This window comes from Oncorhynchus masou, chromosome 27 (assembly GCF_036934945.1).
Source record: "Oncorhynchus masou masou isolate Uvic2021 chromosome 27, UVic_Omas_1.1, whole genome shotgun sequence".
NCBI lineage: Eukaryota > Metazoa > Chordata > Actinopteri > Salmoniformes > Salmonidae > Oncorhynchus > Oncorhynchus masou.
Window position 1 is genome coordinate 53,755,484 of NC_088238.1, and position 12,864 is coordinate 53,768,347.

A 12,864-nucleotide genomic window follows, 5' to 3' on the forward strand; every position below is an offset into this window, starting at 1 on the left:
TGCAAGCACACAGGCACGTACAAAGACACACACACAGATTTCTATTCATATTGCAATTAATCAATACCATTTATAGTATACATCTTGATATGGCTTCCTTGTGTTATAACAACAAAAATATACCCCTATCTTTGCAGGTAGCCAACCCTGTAATTTGCATGCGTGGGCTGTTAAAGACGGCATTACATTAGTGAGAATCTTCAGATCCCTGAAAAGGAGGCCTATTTGCATAGATTAAGCCAAAATAAATTCTTCCACATCACCTAGTTCTGTCACAGGCTTTTGTCCCAAATGTTTTTACTTCCCTGAGAGTCATTTCAGCAGTGTTGCCACGGCAACTGTGTAAATATTTTAGACTGTGAATTTGTCCGCCGGTGTGTGCTCTATATGCATCTGTGTGTGTGCGTGTTAGGGGGGGTTTGGATATTAGGTGGGGGTTTATATGACATCATTTTCTCTCTTGGTCTCAAGTTTCTTGTAGCACACATGCAGAACTTCTCGTATTTCCGCCAAATTGATTTAGCATAAGCATCATTTGTCATGAGTGCCCTAGATTCGAGAGCCCATTTTTGAATCTCCAGTGAAATTTGGGAGTGATCACAAGGAGTGGGAAGGGAAAAGGTTCAGCCCACGTAAATATATAAGATGGTTCAAAGTATGTAACATTTGCCCATCCCCCGCTGGACTGTCATGCAACTGCAAATTGAAACTAAGTTGCAGAAGTGTTATGCCCTGTCATACAATCTGAACTGTCCTCAAGTCAATTCCAAGGTTGGCAAATTTGTAGAAATGCAGGTTTGAGATAAACATTGGAGTTCAGTGATTTTGCATTTGAGTGAATTATCTGATGATTAAATGTTCTCCTTGTGTGTGTTAATCCAGAGCACCAACGAGGCAGTGTTTGCAGTGGAGTTCAACCCCAGCGACAGCACCAACATCATCACTTGTGGAAAGTCTCACATCTATTTCTGGACCCTGAGTGCAGGCTCACTCACCAAGAAACAGGGCATCTTCGGGGTGAGGGAAGTCCCTTAACTACTCTTCATCTGAAAAGTATTTTTCACATAGACAAAAGATATGTGACCAATGGGTATATCAAACCCGGCTCATCTGTATGACTCAAGGAAGACTATTCTAGCCCATTGAGCTAAAGCCTAGACCAACTCTGGAGGCGAAAACGAGTCTGCAGGTCTCACGCAAGGCTACTTCTCACTAAACCTCCTCCGCTACATATCGTCATTCAAACCTATTATCGGTTTGTAATGTTGCTCTTCTTTCCTCCGTCAGAAATACAAGAAACCCAAGTTCATCCAGTGCTTTGTGTTCAGCCTGACGGGAGACGTGCTGACTGGGGACTCGGAGGGCAACATCCTGACATGGGGCAAATCACCCGGCGACATCAAGACACTGGGGAAAGGAGCCAAAGGTAATGAACGCTCTGTTCCAAACGGACTCCAAATATGGCCTAGGCTCTCCCATGTGAAATACAGTGTATATAAACTAATAATACAATATCATCTGATTTAGTACCTCCTTAGCCACACATGTCTGGTACATTATTGGCTATCTTTTCCGCTTGCTCTCTGAATGTGAGAGACCTGTGACAAAAGACAACAAGGTAATCTTCTTCACCTCCTCTCTCTCTCTCCCTTCTGTTGAAGAGACGTTCCAGATCATGCGCCAGACACGGGCCCATGACGGCAGTGTGTTTACACTGTGTATGCTGCAGGGGGGCGCTCTCCTCAGCGGCGGGGGCAAAGACCGCAAGATCATCCGCTGGAGCGCAGACCTGGCGCCCGAGAGAGAGTGTGAGGTGAAAGACGCGTGTGTGTGTGTTTGCATTGTCACTCTTGAAAACAAAACCTGAGCGTGTTTCAACATTTAAGACCTTTTTGTATGTAATTTCAGAATAAAGTATATGAATTTATTATAGATTCCAGAAAAGTTTGGTGCGGTCCGTTGCATCACAGATGTAAACGGGGAAGAGGTGTTGGTCGGTACCACCCGAAATGCCATCCTGAGGGGCACTTTCTCTGATGGCTTCGTGGCCATAGTGCAGGTATGTTAACATTGGCATGATGGAGTATGTACTGGGTGGTATGTGAAGTGGTTTGTGGTTAAACACCTGGTCTGCACATGTTCTACTCTCCGATCTCCTACACTTCTCCGTTCTTCCCAAAGTGCTCACTTTCTCACTCCCCCTCATGGATTTCTAAGTATTATATTGTTGTATGCATGAGTCATGGCACATGGGTTAGAGGGAGTTTCCACCATGTCTTACACAATATCCATTCCTTTTAAATCCATAATGGCAGTGAACAAGTGCACACTACAGGGAGAAGCATAGAGAATAGACCCCTAAAACCAGTGTTTGTATTGAGTGTGTGTGTGTTCCTCTCCCCCGTGCAGGGTCATGTGGATGAGATGTGGGGTTTGGCTACTCACCCCTCTCAGGATGTCTTCCTCACCTGTGGACATGACAGACAGGTGTGCGTGTGGAACACAGCGGAGCACAAACTGGACTGGTGCACCACGCTGGAGGTGGGCGGGAGTGGACAATACACAAACTCCCCTACACATGTAAACACATGCACACCCCTACACATGTAAACACATGCACACCCCCTACACATGCACCCCCCTTCACATGTAAACATATGCACACCCCTACACATGTAAATACATGCACACCCCTACACATGTAAACACATGCACACCCCTACACATGTAAACACATGCACACCCCTACACATGTAAACACATGCACACCCCTACACATGTAAACACATGCACACCCCTACACATGTAAACACATGCACACCCCTACACATGTAAACACATGCACACCCCTACACATGTAAACACATGCACACCCCTACACATGTAAACACATGCACACCCCTACACATGTAAACACATGCACACCCCTACACATGTAAACACATGCACACCCCTACACATGTAAACACATGCACACCCCTACACATGTAAACACATGCACACCCCTACACATGTAAACACATGCACACCCCTACACATGTAAACACATGCACACCCCTACACATGTAAACACATGCACACCCCTACACATGTAAACACATGCACACCCCTACACATGTAAATACATGCACACCCCTACACATGTAAATACATGCACACCCCTACACATGTAAACACATGCACACCCCTACACATGTAAACACATGCACACCCTTACACATGTAAACACATGCACACCCCTACACATGTAAACACATGCACACCCCTACACATGTAAACACATGCACACCCCTACACATGTAAACACATGCACACCCCTACACATGTAAACACATGCACACCCCTACACATGTAAACACATGCACACCCCTACACATGTAAACACATGCACACCCCTACACATGTAAACAAATAGTGATATTCATACTGTATTTTTCAGGAGTATGGGCTGTGTGCAGACTTCTGTCCTAATGGGGCCGTGGTGTCTGTTGGGCTCAGCACAGGCAGGTGAGACGCTCCTCTCTGAAATACCACAGCATCAAACTTCTTTCAGGAGACACGTCTCTCTGGCTAGAGTGTAGAGCAGGAAATAGTCCCAGTTGGTATTCACGTAATAATAAGGAATTCGCCTCGACTACGCCCACAAATTGGGGAAAACGGACATTGTTTCCTATTCAAATCAAATCAATTTATATAGCCCTTCTTACATCAACTGATATCTCAAAGTGCTGTACAGAAACCCTGCCTAAAACCCCAAACAGCAAGCAATGCAGCTATAGAAGCACGGTGGCTAGGAAAAACTCCCTAGAAAGGCCAAAACCTAGGAAGAAACCTAGAGAGGAACCAGGCTATGAGGGGTGGCCAGTCCTCTTCTGGCTGTGCCGGGTGGAGATTATAACAGAAGATGTTCAAATGTTCATAAATGACCAGCATGATCAAATAATAATAATCACAGTAGTTGTTGAGGGTGCAGCAAGGCAGCACCTCAGGAGTAAATGTCAGTTGGCTTTTCATAGCCGATCATTATGAGTATCTCTACTGCTCCTGCTGCCTCTAGAGAGTTGAAAACAGCAGGTCTGGGACAGGTAGCACGTCCGGTGAACAGGTCAGGGTTCCATAGCCGCAGGCAGAACAGTTCAAACTGGAGCAGCAACACGTCCAGGTGGACTGGGGACAGCATGGAGTCATCATGCCAGGTAGTCCTGAGGCATGGTCCTAGGGCTTTAGGTCCTCCGAGAGAAAGAAAGAGAGGAAGAGAGAATTAGAGAGAGCGTACTTAAATTCACACAGGACACCGGATAAGACAGGAAAAGTACTCCAGATATAACAGACTGATCCTAGCCCCCTGACACAAACTACTGCAGCATAACTACTGTAGGCTGAGACAGGAGGGGTCAGGAGACACTGTGGCCCCATCCGATGATACCCCCAGACAGGGCCAGACAGGCAGGATATAACCTCACCCACTTTGCCAAAGCACAGCCCCCACACCACTAGAGGGATATCTTCAAACACCAACTTACCATCCTGAGACAAGGCCGAGTATAGCCCACAAAGATCTCCGCCATGGCACAACCCTAGGTTGGGGCGCCAACCCAGACAGGAAGATCACGTCAGTGACTCAACCCACTCAAGTGACGCACCCCTCCTAGGGACGGCATGGAAGAGCACCAGTGACTCAGCTCCTGTAATAGGGTTTGAGGCAGAGAATCCCAGTGGAGAGAGGGGAACCGGCCAGGCAGAGACGGGCAGAGCCAGAGCAAGGGCGGAGCCAGAGCAAGGGCGGTTTGTTGCTCCAGAAATTTTCTGTTCACCTTCACACTCCTGGGCCAGACTACACTCAATGATATGACCCACTGAAGAGATGAGTCTTCATTAGACTTAATTTTGAGACCGAGTCTCCGTTTCTCACATGGGTAGGCAGACCATTCCATAAAAATGGAGCTCTATAGGAGAAAGCCTTGCCTCCAGCTGTTTGCTTTGAAATTCAAGAGACAATTAGGTGGCCTGCGTCTTGTGACCGTAGCGTATGTGTAGGTATATACGGCAGGACCAAAGCAGAGGGATAGGTAGGAGCAAGCCCATGTAATGCTTTGTAGGTTAGCAGTAAAACCTTGAAATCAGCCCTTGCTTTGACATGAAGCCAGTGTAGGGAGGCTAGCACTGGAGTAATATGATCAAATTTTTTGGTTCTAGTCAGGATTCTAGCAGCCGTATTTAGCACTAACTGAAGTTTGTTTAGTGCTTTATCCGGGTAGCCGGAAAGTAGAGCATTGCAGTAGTCTAACCTAGAAGTGACAAAAGCATGGATTAATTTGCATGCATCATTTTTGGACAGAAAGTTTCTGATTTTTGCAATGTTACGTAGATGGAAAAAAGCTGTCCATGAAATGGTCTTGATATGTTCTTCAAAAGAGAGATCAGGGTCCAGAGTAACGCCGAGGTCCTTCACAGTTTAAAAAAAAATTTGAGACGACTGTACAACCGTCAAGATTTGTCAGATTCAACAGAAGATCTCTTTGTTTCTTGGGACCTAGAACAAGCATCTCTGTTTTGTCCGAGTTAAAAAAAAGAACGTTTGCAGCCATCCACTTACTTATGTCTGAAACACAGGCTTCTAGCGAGGGCAATTTTGGGGCTTCACCATGTTTCATTGAAATGTACAGCTGTGTGTCATCCGCATAGCAGTGAAAGTTAACATTATGTTTTCGAATGACATCCCCAAGAGGTAAAATATATATATATATATAGTGAAAACAATAGTGGTTCTAAAACGGAACCTTGAGGAACACCCAAAATTTACAGTTGATTTGTCAGAGGACAAACCATTCACAGAGACAAACTGATATCTTTCCAACAGATAAGATCTAAACCAGGCCAGAACTTGTCCTTGTAGACCAGTCTGGGTGTCCAATCTCTCCAAAAGAATGTGGTGATCGATGGTATCAAAAGCAGTACTAAGGTCTAGGAGCACGAGGACAGATGCAGAGCCTCAGTGTGACGCCATTGAAAGGTCATTTACCACCTTCCCAAGTGCAGTCTCAGTGCTATGATTGGGTCTAAAACCAGACTGAAACATTTCATATACATTGTTTGTCTTCAGGAAGGCAGTGAGTTGCTACGCAACAGCTTTTTCTAACATTTTTGAAAGGAATGGAAGATTCGATACAGGCCGATTTTAGTTTTTTATATTTCCTGGGTCAAGGTTTGGCTTTTTCAAGAAAAAGTGAGTTTGGTACACATCTGGTAGATAGAGAGCCGTTTATTATGTTCAACATAGGAGGACCAAGCACAGGAAGCAGCTCTTTCAGTAGTTTAGTTGGAATAGGGACCAGTATGCAGCTTGAAGGTTTAGAGGCCATGATTATTTTCATCATTGTGTCAAGAGATTTAGTACTAAAACACTTGAGTGTCTCTCTTGATCCAAGGTCCTGGCAGAGTTGTGCAGACTCAGGACAACTGAGCTTTGGAGGAATACGCAGATTTAAAGAGGAGTCCGGGGCGGCAGTGTAGCCTAGTGGTTAGAGCGTTGGACTAGTAACCAGAAGGTTGAGAGTTCAAACCCCCAAGCTGACAAGGTACAAAATCTGTCGTTCTGCCCCTGAACAGGCAGTTAACCCACTGTTCCCAGGCTGTCATTGAAAATAAGAATTTGCTCTTAACTTACTTGCCTGGTTAAATAAAGGTAAAAAAAATAAAAAATTTGCTTTCTAATGATCATGATCTTTTCCTCAAAGAAGTTGATGAATTCATTACTGCTAAAGTGAAAGCCATTCTCTCTTGGAGAATGCTGCTTTTTAGATAGCTTTGCGATAGATAGCTTTTTTTCTGGAAGCTTGCTTCAGAGCTCTGGTATTTTCTGTATACCAGGGAGTTAGTAGCCCTATTTTGAGATGTGAGGTATCACGATCTCGTTCAGTAATTGCAGGAATGGAGGAGGTCTTTATCCTAGTGAGATTGCTAAGGCGAACACAGTCATGTTTAGTTTTGCCCAACCTAGGTCGAGGCACAGACTCGGTCTCAATGGGGAAAGCTGAGCTGACTACACTGACTGTGCTAGTGGCAGACTCCACTAAGCTGGCAGGCTGGCTTACAGCCTACTGCCTGGCCTGCACCCTATTTCATTGTGGAGCTAGAGCAGTTAGAGCCCTGTCTATGTTGGTAGAAGATGAGAGCACCCCTCCAGCTCGGATGGGGTCTGTCACTCCTCAACAGGCCAGGCTTGGTCCTGTTTGTGGGTGAGTCCCAGAAAGAGGGCCAATTATCTACAAATTCTATATTTTGGGAGGGGCAGAAAACCGTTTAACCAGCGATTGAGTTGTGAGACTCTGCTGTAGAGCTCATCACTCCCCCTAACTGGGAGGGGGCCAGAGACAATTTCTCGATGCCGACACATCTTTCTAGCTGATTTACACGCTGAAGCTATGTTGCGCTTGGGGACCTCTGACTGTTTCATCCTAACATCGTTGGTGCCGACGTGGATACCAATATCTCTATACTCTCTACACTCGCCAGTTTTAGCTTAAACCAGCACCATCTTCAGATTAGCCTTAACGTCGCTAGCCCTGCCTCCTGGTAAACAATGTATGATCGCTGGATGATTCGTTTTAAGTCTAATACTGTGGGTAATGGAGTCGCCAATGACTAGGGTTTTCAATTTGTCGGAGCTAATGGTGGGAAGCTTCGGCGTCTCAGACTCCGTAACGGGAGGAGTAGAGACCAGAAGGCTCGGCCTATTGACCCCCACTTCAATAAAAAAAATATATACAGAAATAACAAAACACGCCGAAAGTAAAAAATCCCATCCTGCTGTTCAATGTGGGAGAGTGGGAAATGTGGGTACGCGGTGTCCAAGTAGGTTGAGTAGCTATGCGCGTGGAAAACATTTAATCACAGGTAAGACAATTAACTTGTTTAGTACGGGCCATTTGTAACTCCACTCACTATTTGTAGCTGTATTGTCTGTTTTTGTATTGTTGGCCTTGGATAGCTTAATGTTCCGTTCCGTAGCTAGCACTCACTCGGTCAAGTGGCTGCTTGCATCGTTATGAAAAGGGGCATGAGGGGAATCCCTGAGCTGACAAGGTAAAAATCTGTCGTTCTGCCCCTAAACAAGGCAGTTAACCCACTGTTCATAGGCCGTGACTGTAAACAAGAATTTGTTCTTAACTGACTTGCCTCGTTAAATTAAAAACAAGAACATTTAGTTTGAAAGTTTTTGCTGTGAGACAATGTTTAGGTAAACAAACGTTGCGGGCAGGGTCGCGACGTTCTATCTCATACCAAGCATTATCAACTCATATAAAGAGTCAATTAATATAAATACTTGCATGTTAATTACCATGCCTTTGTGACATGAAACCATACAAAATGATACACAACCCCAAGATGATAAAAAATACATAATTGTTTGGTGGTTCAAACCTTCAAACTGGTTGTCTGCCTCTCTGCCCAAACCCCCCACCTACCACCCCCTGTAACAGATGGCTGGTTCTTGACCTGCAGACCAAAGAGGTGATCTCAGACTACACCGACGGGAATGAACAGCTGTCCGTCATGAGATATTCACCAGGTCAGAGGTTAAGCTCCTTTCCTCAGTGTCTCAGAATGGATTGAATTTCAACCATGATTCAGTAATATGTACTCACTTGGCACTATATGATTGATCTCTATTATTTATTTTAAAAATTATTGCCTTTATTTGGAACCTGCCTTTGTTTCCATTTCCCCTTTCAGACGGTAGCTTTTTGGCCGTGGGTTCCCATGACAACTTCATCTACGTCTACAACGTCACCGAGTGTGGACGGCGCTACTCCCGCTACGGAAAGTGCAATGTAAGTTGCAGTACATTCTGGGGTGTTGGAGATGGTTGTGGATTATTTATGTAAAGAATGAATGGTTCATTGTGGGGTACAGTAGAGCTCAGGACACATTTGTCATGGTGTTTAGGTGTCCTGTCAATTTTTTTATGTCTTGTTATTTTTAGGGTCACTCCAGCTTCATCACTCACCTTGATTGGTCCAAAGATGGGAAGTACATTATGTCCAATTCGGGCGACTACGAAATCCTTTACTGTGAGTGACTGTGAAAATGTCTGCATTTCCATGTCTCATTTGAACATGTGTATATTTGTATAGTATAATATGTCTTATTTTCCTTAGTTATCCTAATGACTATTGGTCTTCTCAAACAGGGGACGTTGCTGGAGGGTGCAAACTGTTGAGGAACCGCTATGAGAGCAAAGACCGAGAATGGGCGTCCTACACCTGCGTACTGGGCTTCCACGTCATGGGTGAGAGTGACAAAGTGATCACCCTGTTGCGGGAGAACTTTCCTGCAATGCGGGATGTTACGAATCCCTTTTGGCCCGACAGTCTAGGGGGGATGGTAATGAGACTCGTAACATAACTCATGCAAATTATTATTGTGACAAAGGAAAAGTGTGAACGAAATAAGCACGACAACTGAAATCTACCGTCAAACTCTAGGTTTATTTATAAACACACGGTAATGGGGGGGGGGGAGCAGAAAAGGGGGCTGAGCTGGACCCAAGGAAAGAAACAATAAGTATTCAAAAACACCCCTAAGCTAGACTAGCCTACTTTAACAACAGCTAACTAACTAACCAAAAATACAGTGGGTGGTCCGCCCAGTTCTAACTAGTGTATTTAACAAAGTTCACCTACGGGTAGTGTATGCCCATGGGCGACTTGTCTTGGTTTCCCCCTTTTCCACCAGCAATCAAACACAAACACCATAACCAAAAACAATACTCACAGGTGATGACAAAGTGCTATGAGGTGCTTAAACAAAAGAGAGGTTACGACACAAAGCGAGAGTGAAACACAGAGACCTACAGACATGGCATTTACAGAGAGATTGAGCTGAGCTCAGCTGGGCTCTAGAACAAACAAATGGGGTTTTTAAACCATGGGGAAGGAACTGTGATAGGTCAGGAAATTGGAGGAGGTGTGTCTTCTGATTGATGATTGATTGGGGAGTGATGATTTTCACCTGTGAGGGGAGAAGGAGAGAAAAGAAACACACACACAGGATACACACACACACACAGGATAACTGTATCCGTAACACGGGACATTTTAAAACTTGTAGTGTATTTGAGGTTTAAAAAGGCTTCTGAAGTTTGTAATTTACACTTACAGATGTCAGACTTGTATTTTCCCTTATGAAAAATGTATCAACACCTAGAAAAATGTCCATTAATTATAATCCACATAATAATTCATATTTCTTGTTGCTGCATGATTATTTTCCTGCTGTAGCAAACTGGCTCAAATTAAGATCCTACATCTGTATTTCAAAGCTCTCAGCATCACACAACCCCTTAGCAGTGACTGAGTATTCAACCTGTATTGTGTTCTGTCCATCCCAAAGGTGTGTGGTTGGAGGGTTCAGACGGTACAGACATCAACGCCCTCTGTCGCTCCCACAGTGAGAGGGTGGTGGCGGTGGCTGACGACTTCTGTAAAGTCCACCTCTTCCAGTACCCCTGTCCAAAACCCAAGGTCAGGGATAACACAGCTCCACATTTACAATTGATTTCCCTTATTTTTACACCTTGCACCAAAACGTTCACCGCATATCAACTGTCTTCTTTTACCCATCAGGCCCCAAACCACAGTTATGAGGGTCACGGCAGTCATGTGACCAATGTGCGCTTCACCCACTGTGACAGTCACTTGCTCTCTATGGGTGGCAAGGACACCTGCATCCTCCAGTGGGAGGTCAAGAGAGCAGGAACATCGGATGGTGGAGACCGCCTCCACTCTACATCCTTCACCAGTTCCCCAGAACCTTAAAGGAGGGAAAGAGACATTAAGAGTAAATCTAATCACATTTTATTGGTCACATGCGCCAAATACAACAGGTGAAGACCTTACCGTATAAAGCTTACATACAAGTCCTGAACCAGTTCTAACAAAATAGTTAAGAAAATATTTACCAAATAAACTAAAGTAAAAAAATTAAAAAGCAACACAATAAAATAACAATAACGAGGCTATATACATGGTAAGTCAATGTCAATGGGCGGGGGTACAGCTCATGTAGGTAGGGGTAAAGACAGAGTGAAAGAGAGATACATTTTTACAGAGTGCAGAGTAACGTAGACAGGGAGGGAACTGGCTGGCCCTTGTATATCAGTACAAAAGTTGTAAGGTCAGCCAAGGACCTGTGGCGTATTGTTTCATTGGATTCTCACAGTACAGAAGGATTTGGATTCCATAGGATTCTCTGTTCAAGCATTATCCAGTTTGTTTTCACAGATATTAGCCCCACGTGATGAAATGGAAACGTTACTACATCTGGGCACAATCTACTTCTGAAATTAAGTGAAATTCCTAATCTGACATTTGAAAAAGGTCAAGCTTTCGAATCAACTGCCTGTTTGACTGCCATCATCAACTGACGATAAAGGGATCAATTGTTGAGAACATTCCAAAATATCCCATTTTGTTTACATGTTTGTTTACCATACAAGCGTACCGTAGTGGTGTTTTATGATTATCGTCTTGTCAGAAAAGTAATATTGCTATCTAGGAATATTGACCTTTTTATTGACCTTTTTTTGTGTGCTTCAAACTTTTGCATTTTGCTAGACTGTGACAATGTTTCAAGTGCATTTACTCATTAGTTTCAACTGCAATATCTCCTGTATTAGACAAATTCATTCATGTTTACCTTATTGTAGTACACTTTTGGATTTGCTATCTTCTGTGTTTATTTAAACTTGTACTCAAAATATTTATACATCATTGGTTGTTCTGTAAATTCTAAAAACTGTATGCTATCGAAATGCTCGCTAGAGGGCAGTGTTGTTCAAATAAGGGCCATGTTGACTAGTCTTTCTGCTTCAGCTACTGTAGATAGTACTATATCTGAGTCTCGACTCTGGAAGTGGTGGAAGGCTGTATACGTGTCTCGTCAATGTGTTAATCTGCATACTCAATGCTCAACATGTCAACCAGATGATCTGCCTTCAGTATTACTTTAATTATTGCTATTGGGTTATATAAACCATGTTGGTTACATTTTTGCTATTTTAGTGTTTCAGTGGTTTTCAGTGGTTCTTAGTGTTTAATGGTGATAGTTGGAGCAACTGTTATGAATTGTGTGTGTTGCCGGAGCTTTCCGATTCTAAACGACGTTATTTTCCGAAGATGACGTTTTCGAACGGGAGGGGGGACAGTGTGTGTGGTGTGTGTGTGTGTGTGTGAGAGAACTGAGCAGAGGTGAAGAAGAGGAGGATGAAGCTGGGAACGGAGGATGGGAGGAAGAGTGGAATAAGCGACAGGCTAGCTATCAAGGGCTGTGTATGCATGCCTGCAAGTGTGAATGCGTGAGTGAGGAAGAGGGAGGTGGTTATCGGACTGAAACAAAGACGCATATTGGAACCCCGAAACATTAACGGAAACTTTAAACTTTTACCAGCCAGAGCTTGGCAACTGTGCCGGGTCCCGGCTTTGTTTCGAGGCAGGGGAGTTTTACAATAAATGTAGGGATAAAATAGCCCCAGATCGATTTTTTTTTTACGCAAGAGGGGAATCCCTTGGATAGTGTTTGTTGGGGGTAACGAGAGAATGGCGGCCAACATGTACCGAGTGGGAGGTAAGTCTCTTCTTTTTTTTGAGACCTCTCAGCGTGATTGTTAGCTAGCTATGCTAGGGTAGTTAGCTAGCTGATTTGCATTTGCTAGCTAGCGAGTGATAGTTATTTCCGCGAAGGCTGGCTAACTAACAGGCTAACGTTACCCAGCTAACTTGTTAGCAAGACATGTCAAATTAGAACGCGTTCCTTGGCTATTGGTAGCGTGAACTAGTTTAGCTTATAATTTAGCTTGATTTA

General features: G+C 44.1%; 2 protein-coding genes across 9 annotated transcripts in view; both read left to right on the top strand.

Moving 5' to 3' along the window:
* LOC135516414 (echinoderm microtubule-associated protein-like 3) overlaps positions 1–12,052 on the top strand; it is a 48,624-nt gene extending 36,572 nt beyond the window's left edge. For 5 of the 7 annotated variants that reach the window (XM_064940712.1, XM_064940708.1, XM_064940711.1 and 2 more), the window contains 12 exons: positions 883–1,017; positions 1,288–1,426; positions 1,662–1,813; positions 1,934–2,059; positions 2,410–2,580; positions 3,440–3,507; positions 8,484–8,572; positions 8,737–8,834; positions 8,987–9,074; positions 9,194–9,292; positions 10,396–10,526; positions 10,629–12,052. In XM_064940712.1, the coding sequence (XP_064796784.1) occupies positions 883–1,017; positions 1,288–1,426; positions 1,662–1,813; positions 1,934–2,059; positions 2,410–2,580; positions 3,440–3,507; positions 8,484–8,572; positions 8,737–8,834; positions 8,987–9,074; positions 9,194–9,292; positions 10,396–10,526; positions 10,629–10,820 (1,488 nt within the window). In that variant the 3' untranslated portion in view covers positions 10,821–12,052. The remainder of the gene's footprint in view (positions 1–882; positions 1,018–1,287; positions 1,427–1,661; positions 1,814–1,933; positions 2,060–2,409; positions 2,581–3,439; positions 3,508–8,483; positions 8,573–8,736; positions 8,835–8,986; positions 9,075–9,193; positions 9,293–10,395; positions 10,527–10,628) is intronic. The other 2 variants (XM_064940709.1, XM_064940713.1) reach the window with 1 other exon arrangement.
* A 155-nt stretch (positions 12,053–12,207) lies between these two features.
* LOC135516415 (metastasis-associated protein MTA2-like) overlaps positions 12,208–12,864 on the top strand; it is a 31,792-nt gene continuing 31,135 nt past the window's right edge. For both annotated transcript variants that reach the window (XM_064940716.1, XM_064940717.1), the window contains exon 1: positions 12,208–12,627. In XM_064940716.1, the coding sequence (XP_064796788.1) occupies positions 12,600–12,627 (28 nt within the window). In that variant the 5' untranslated portion in view covers positions 12,208–12,599. The remainder of the gene's footprint in view (positions 12,628–12,864) is intronic.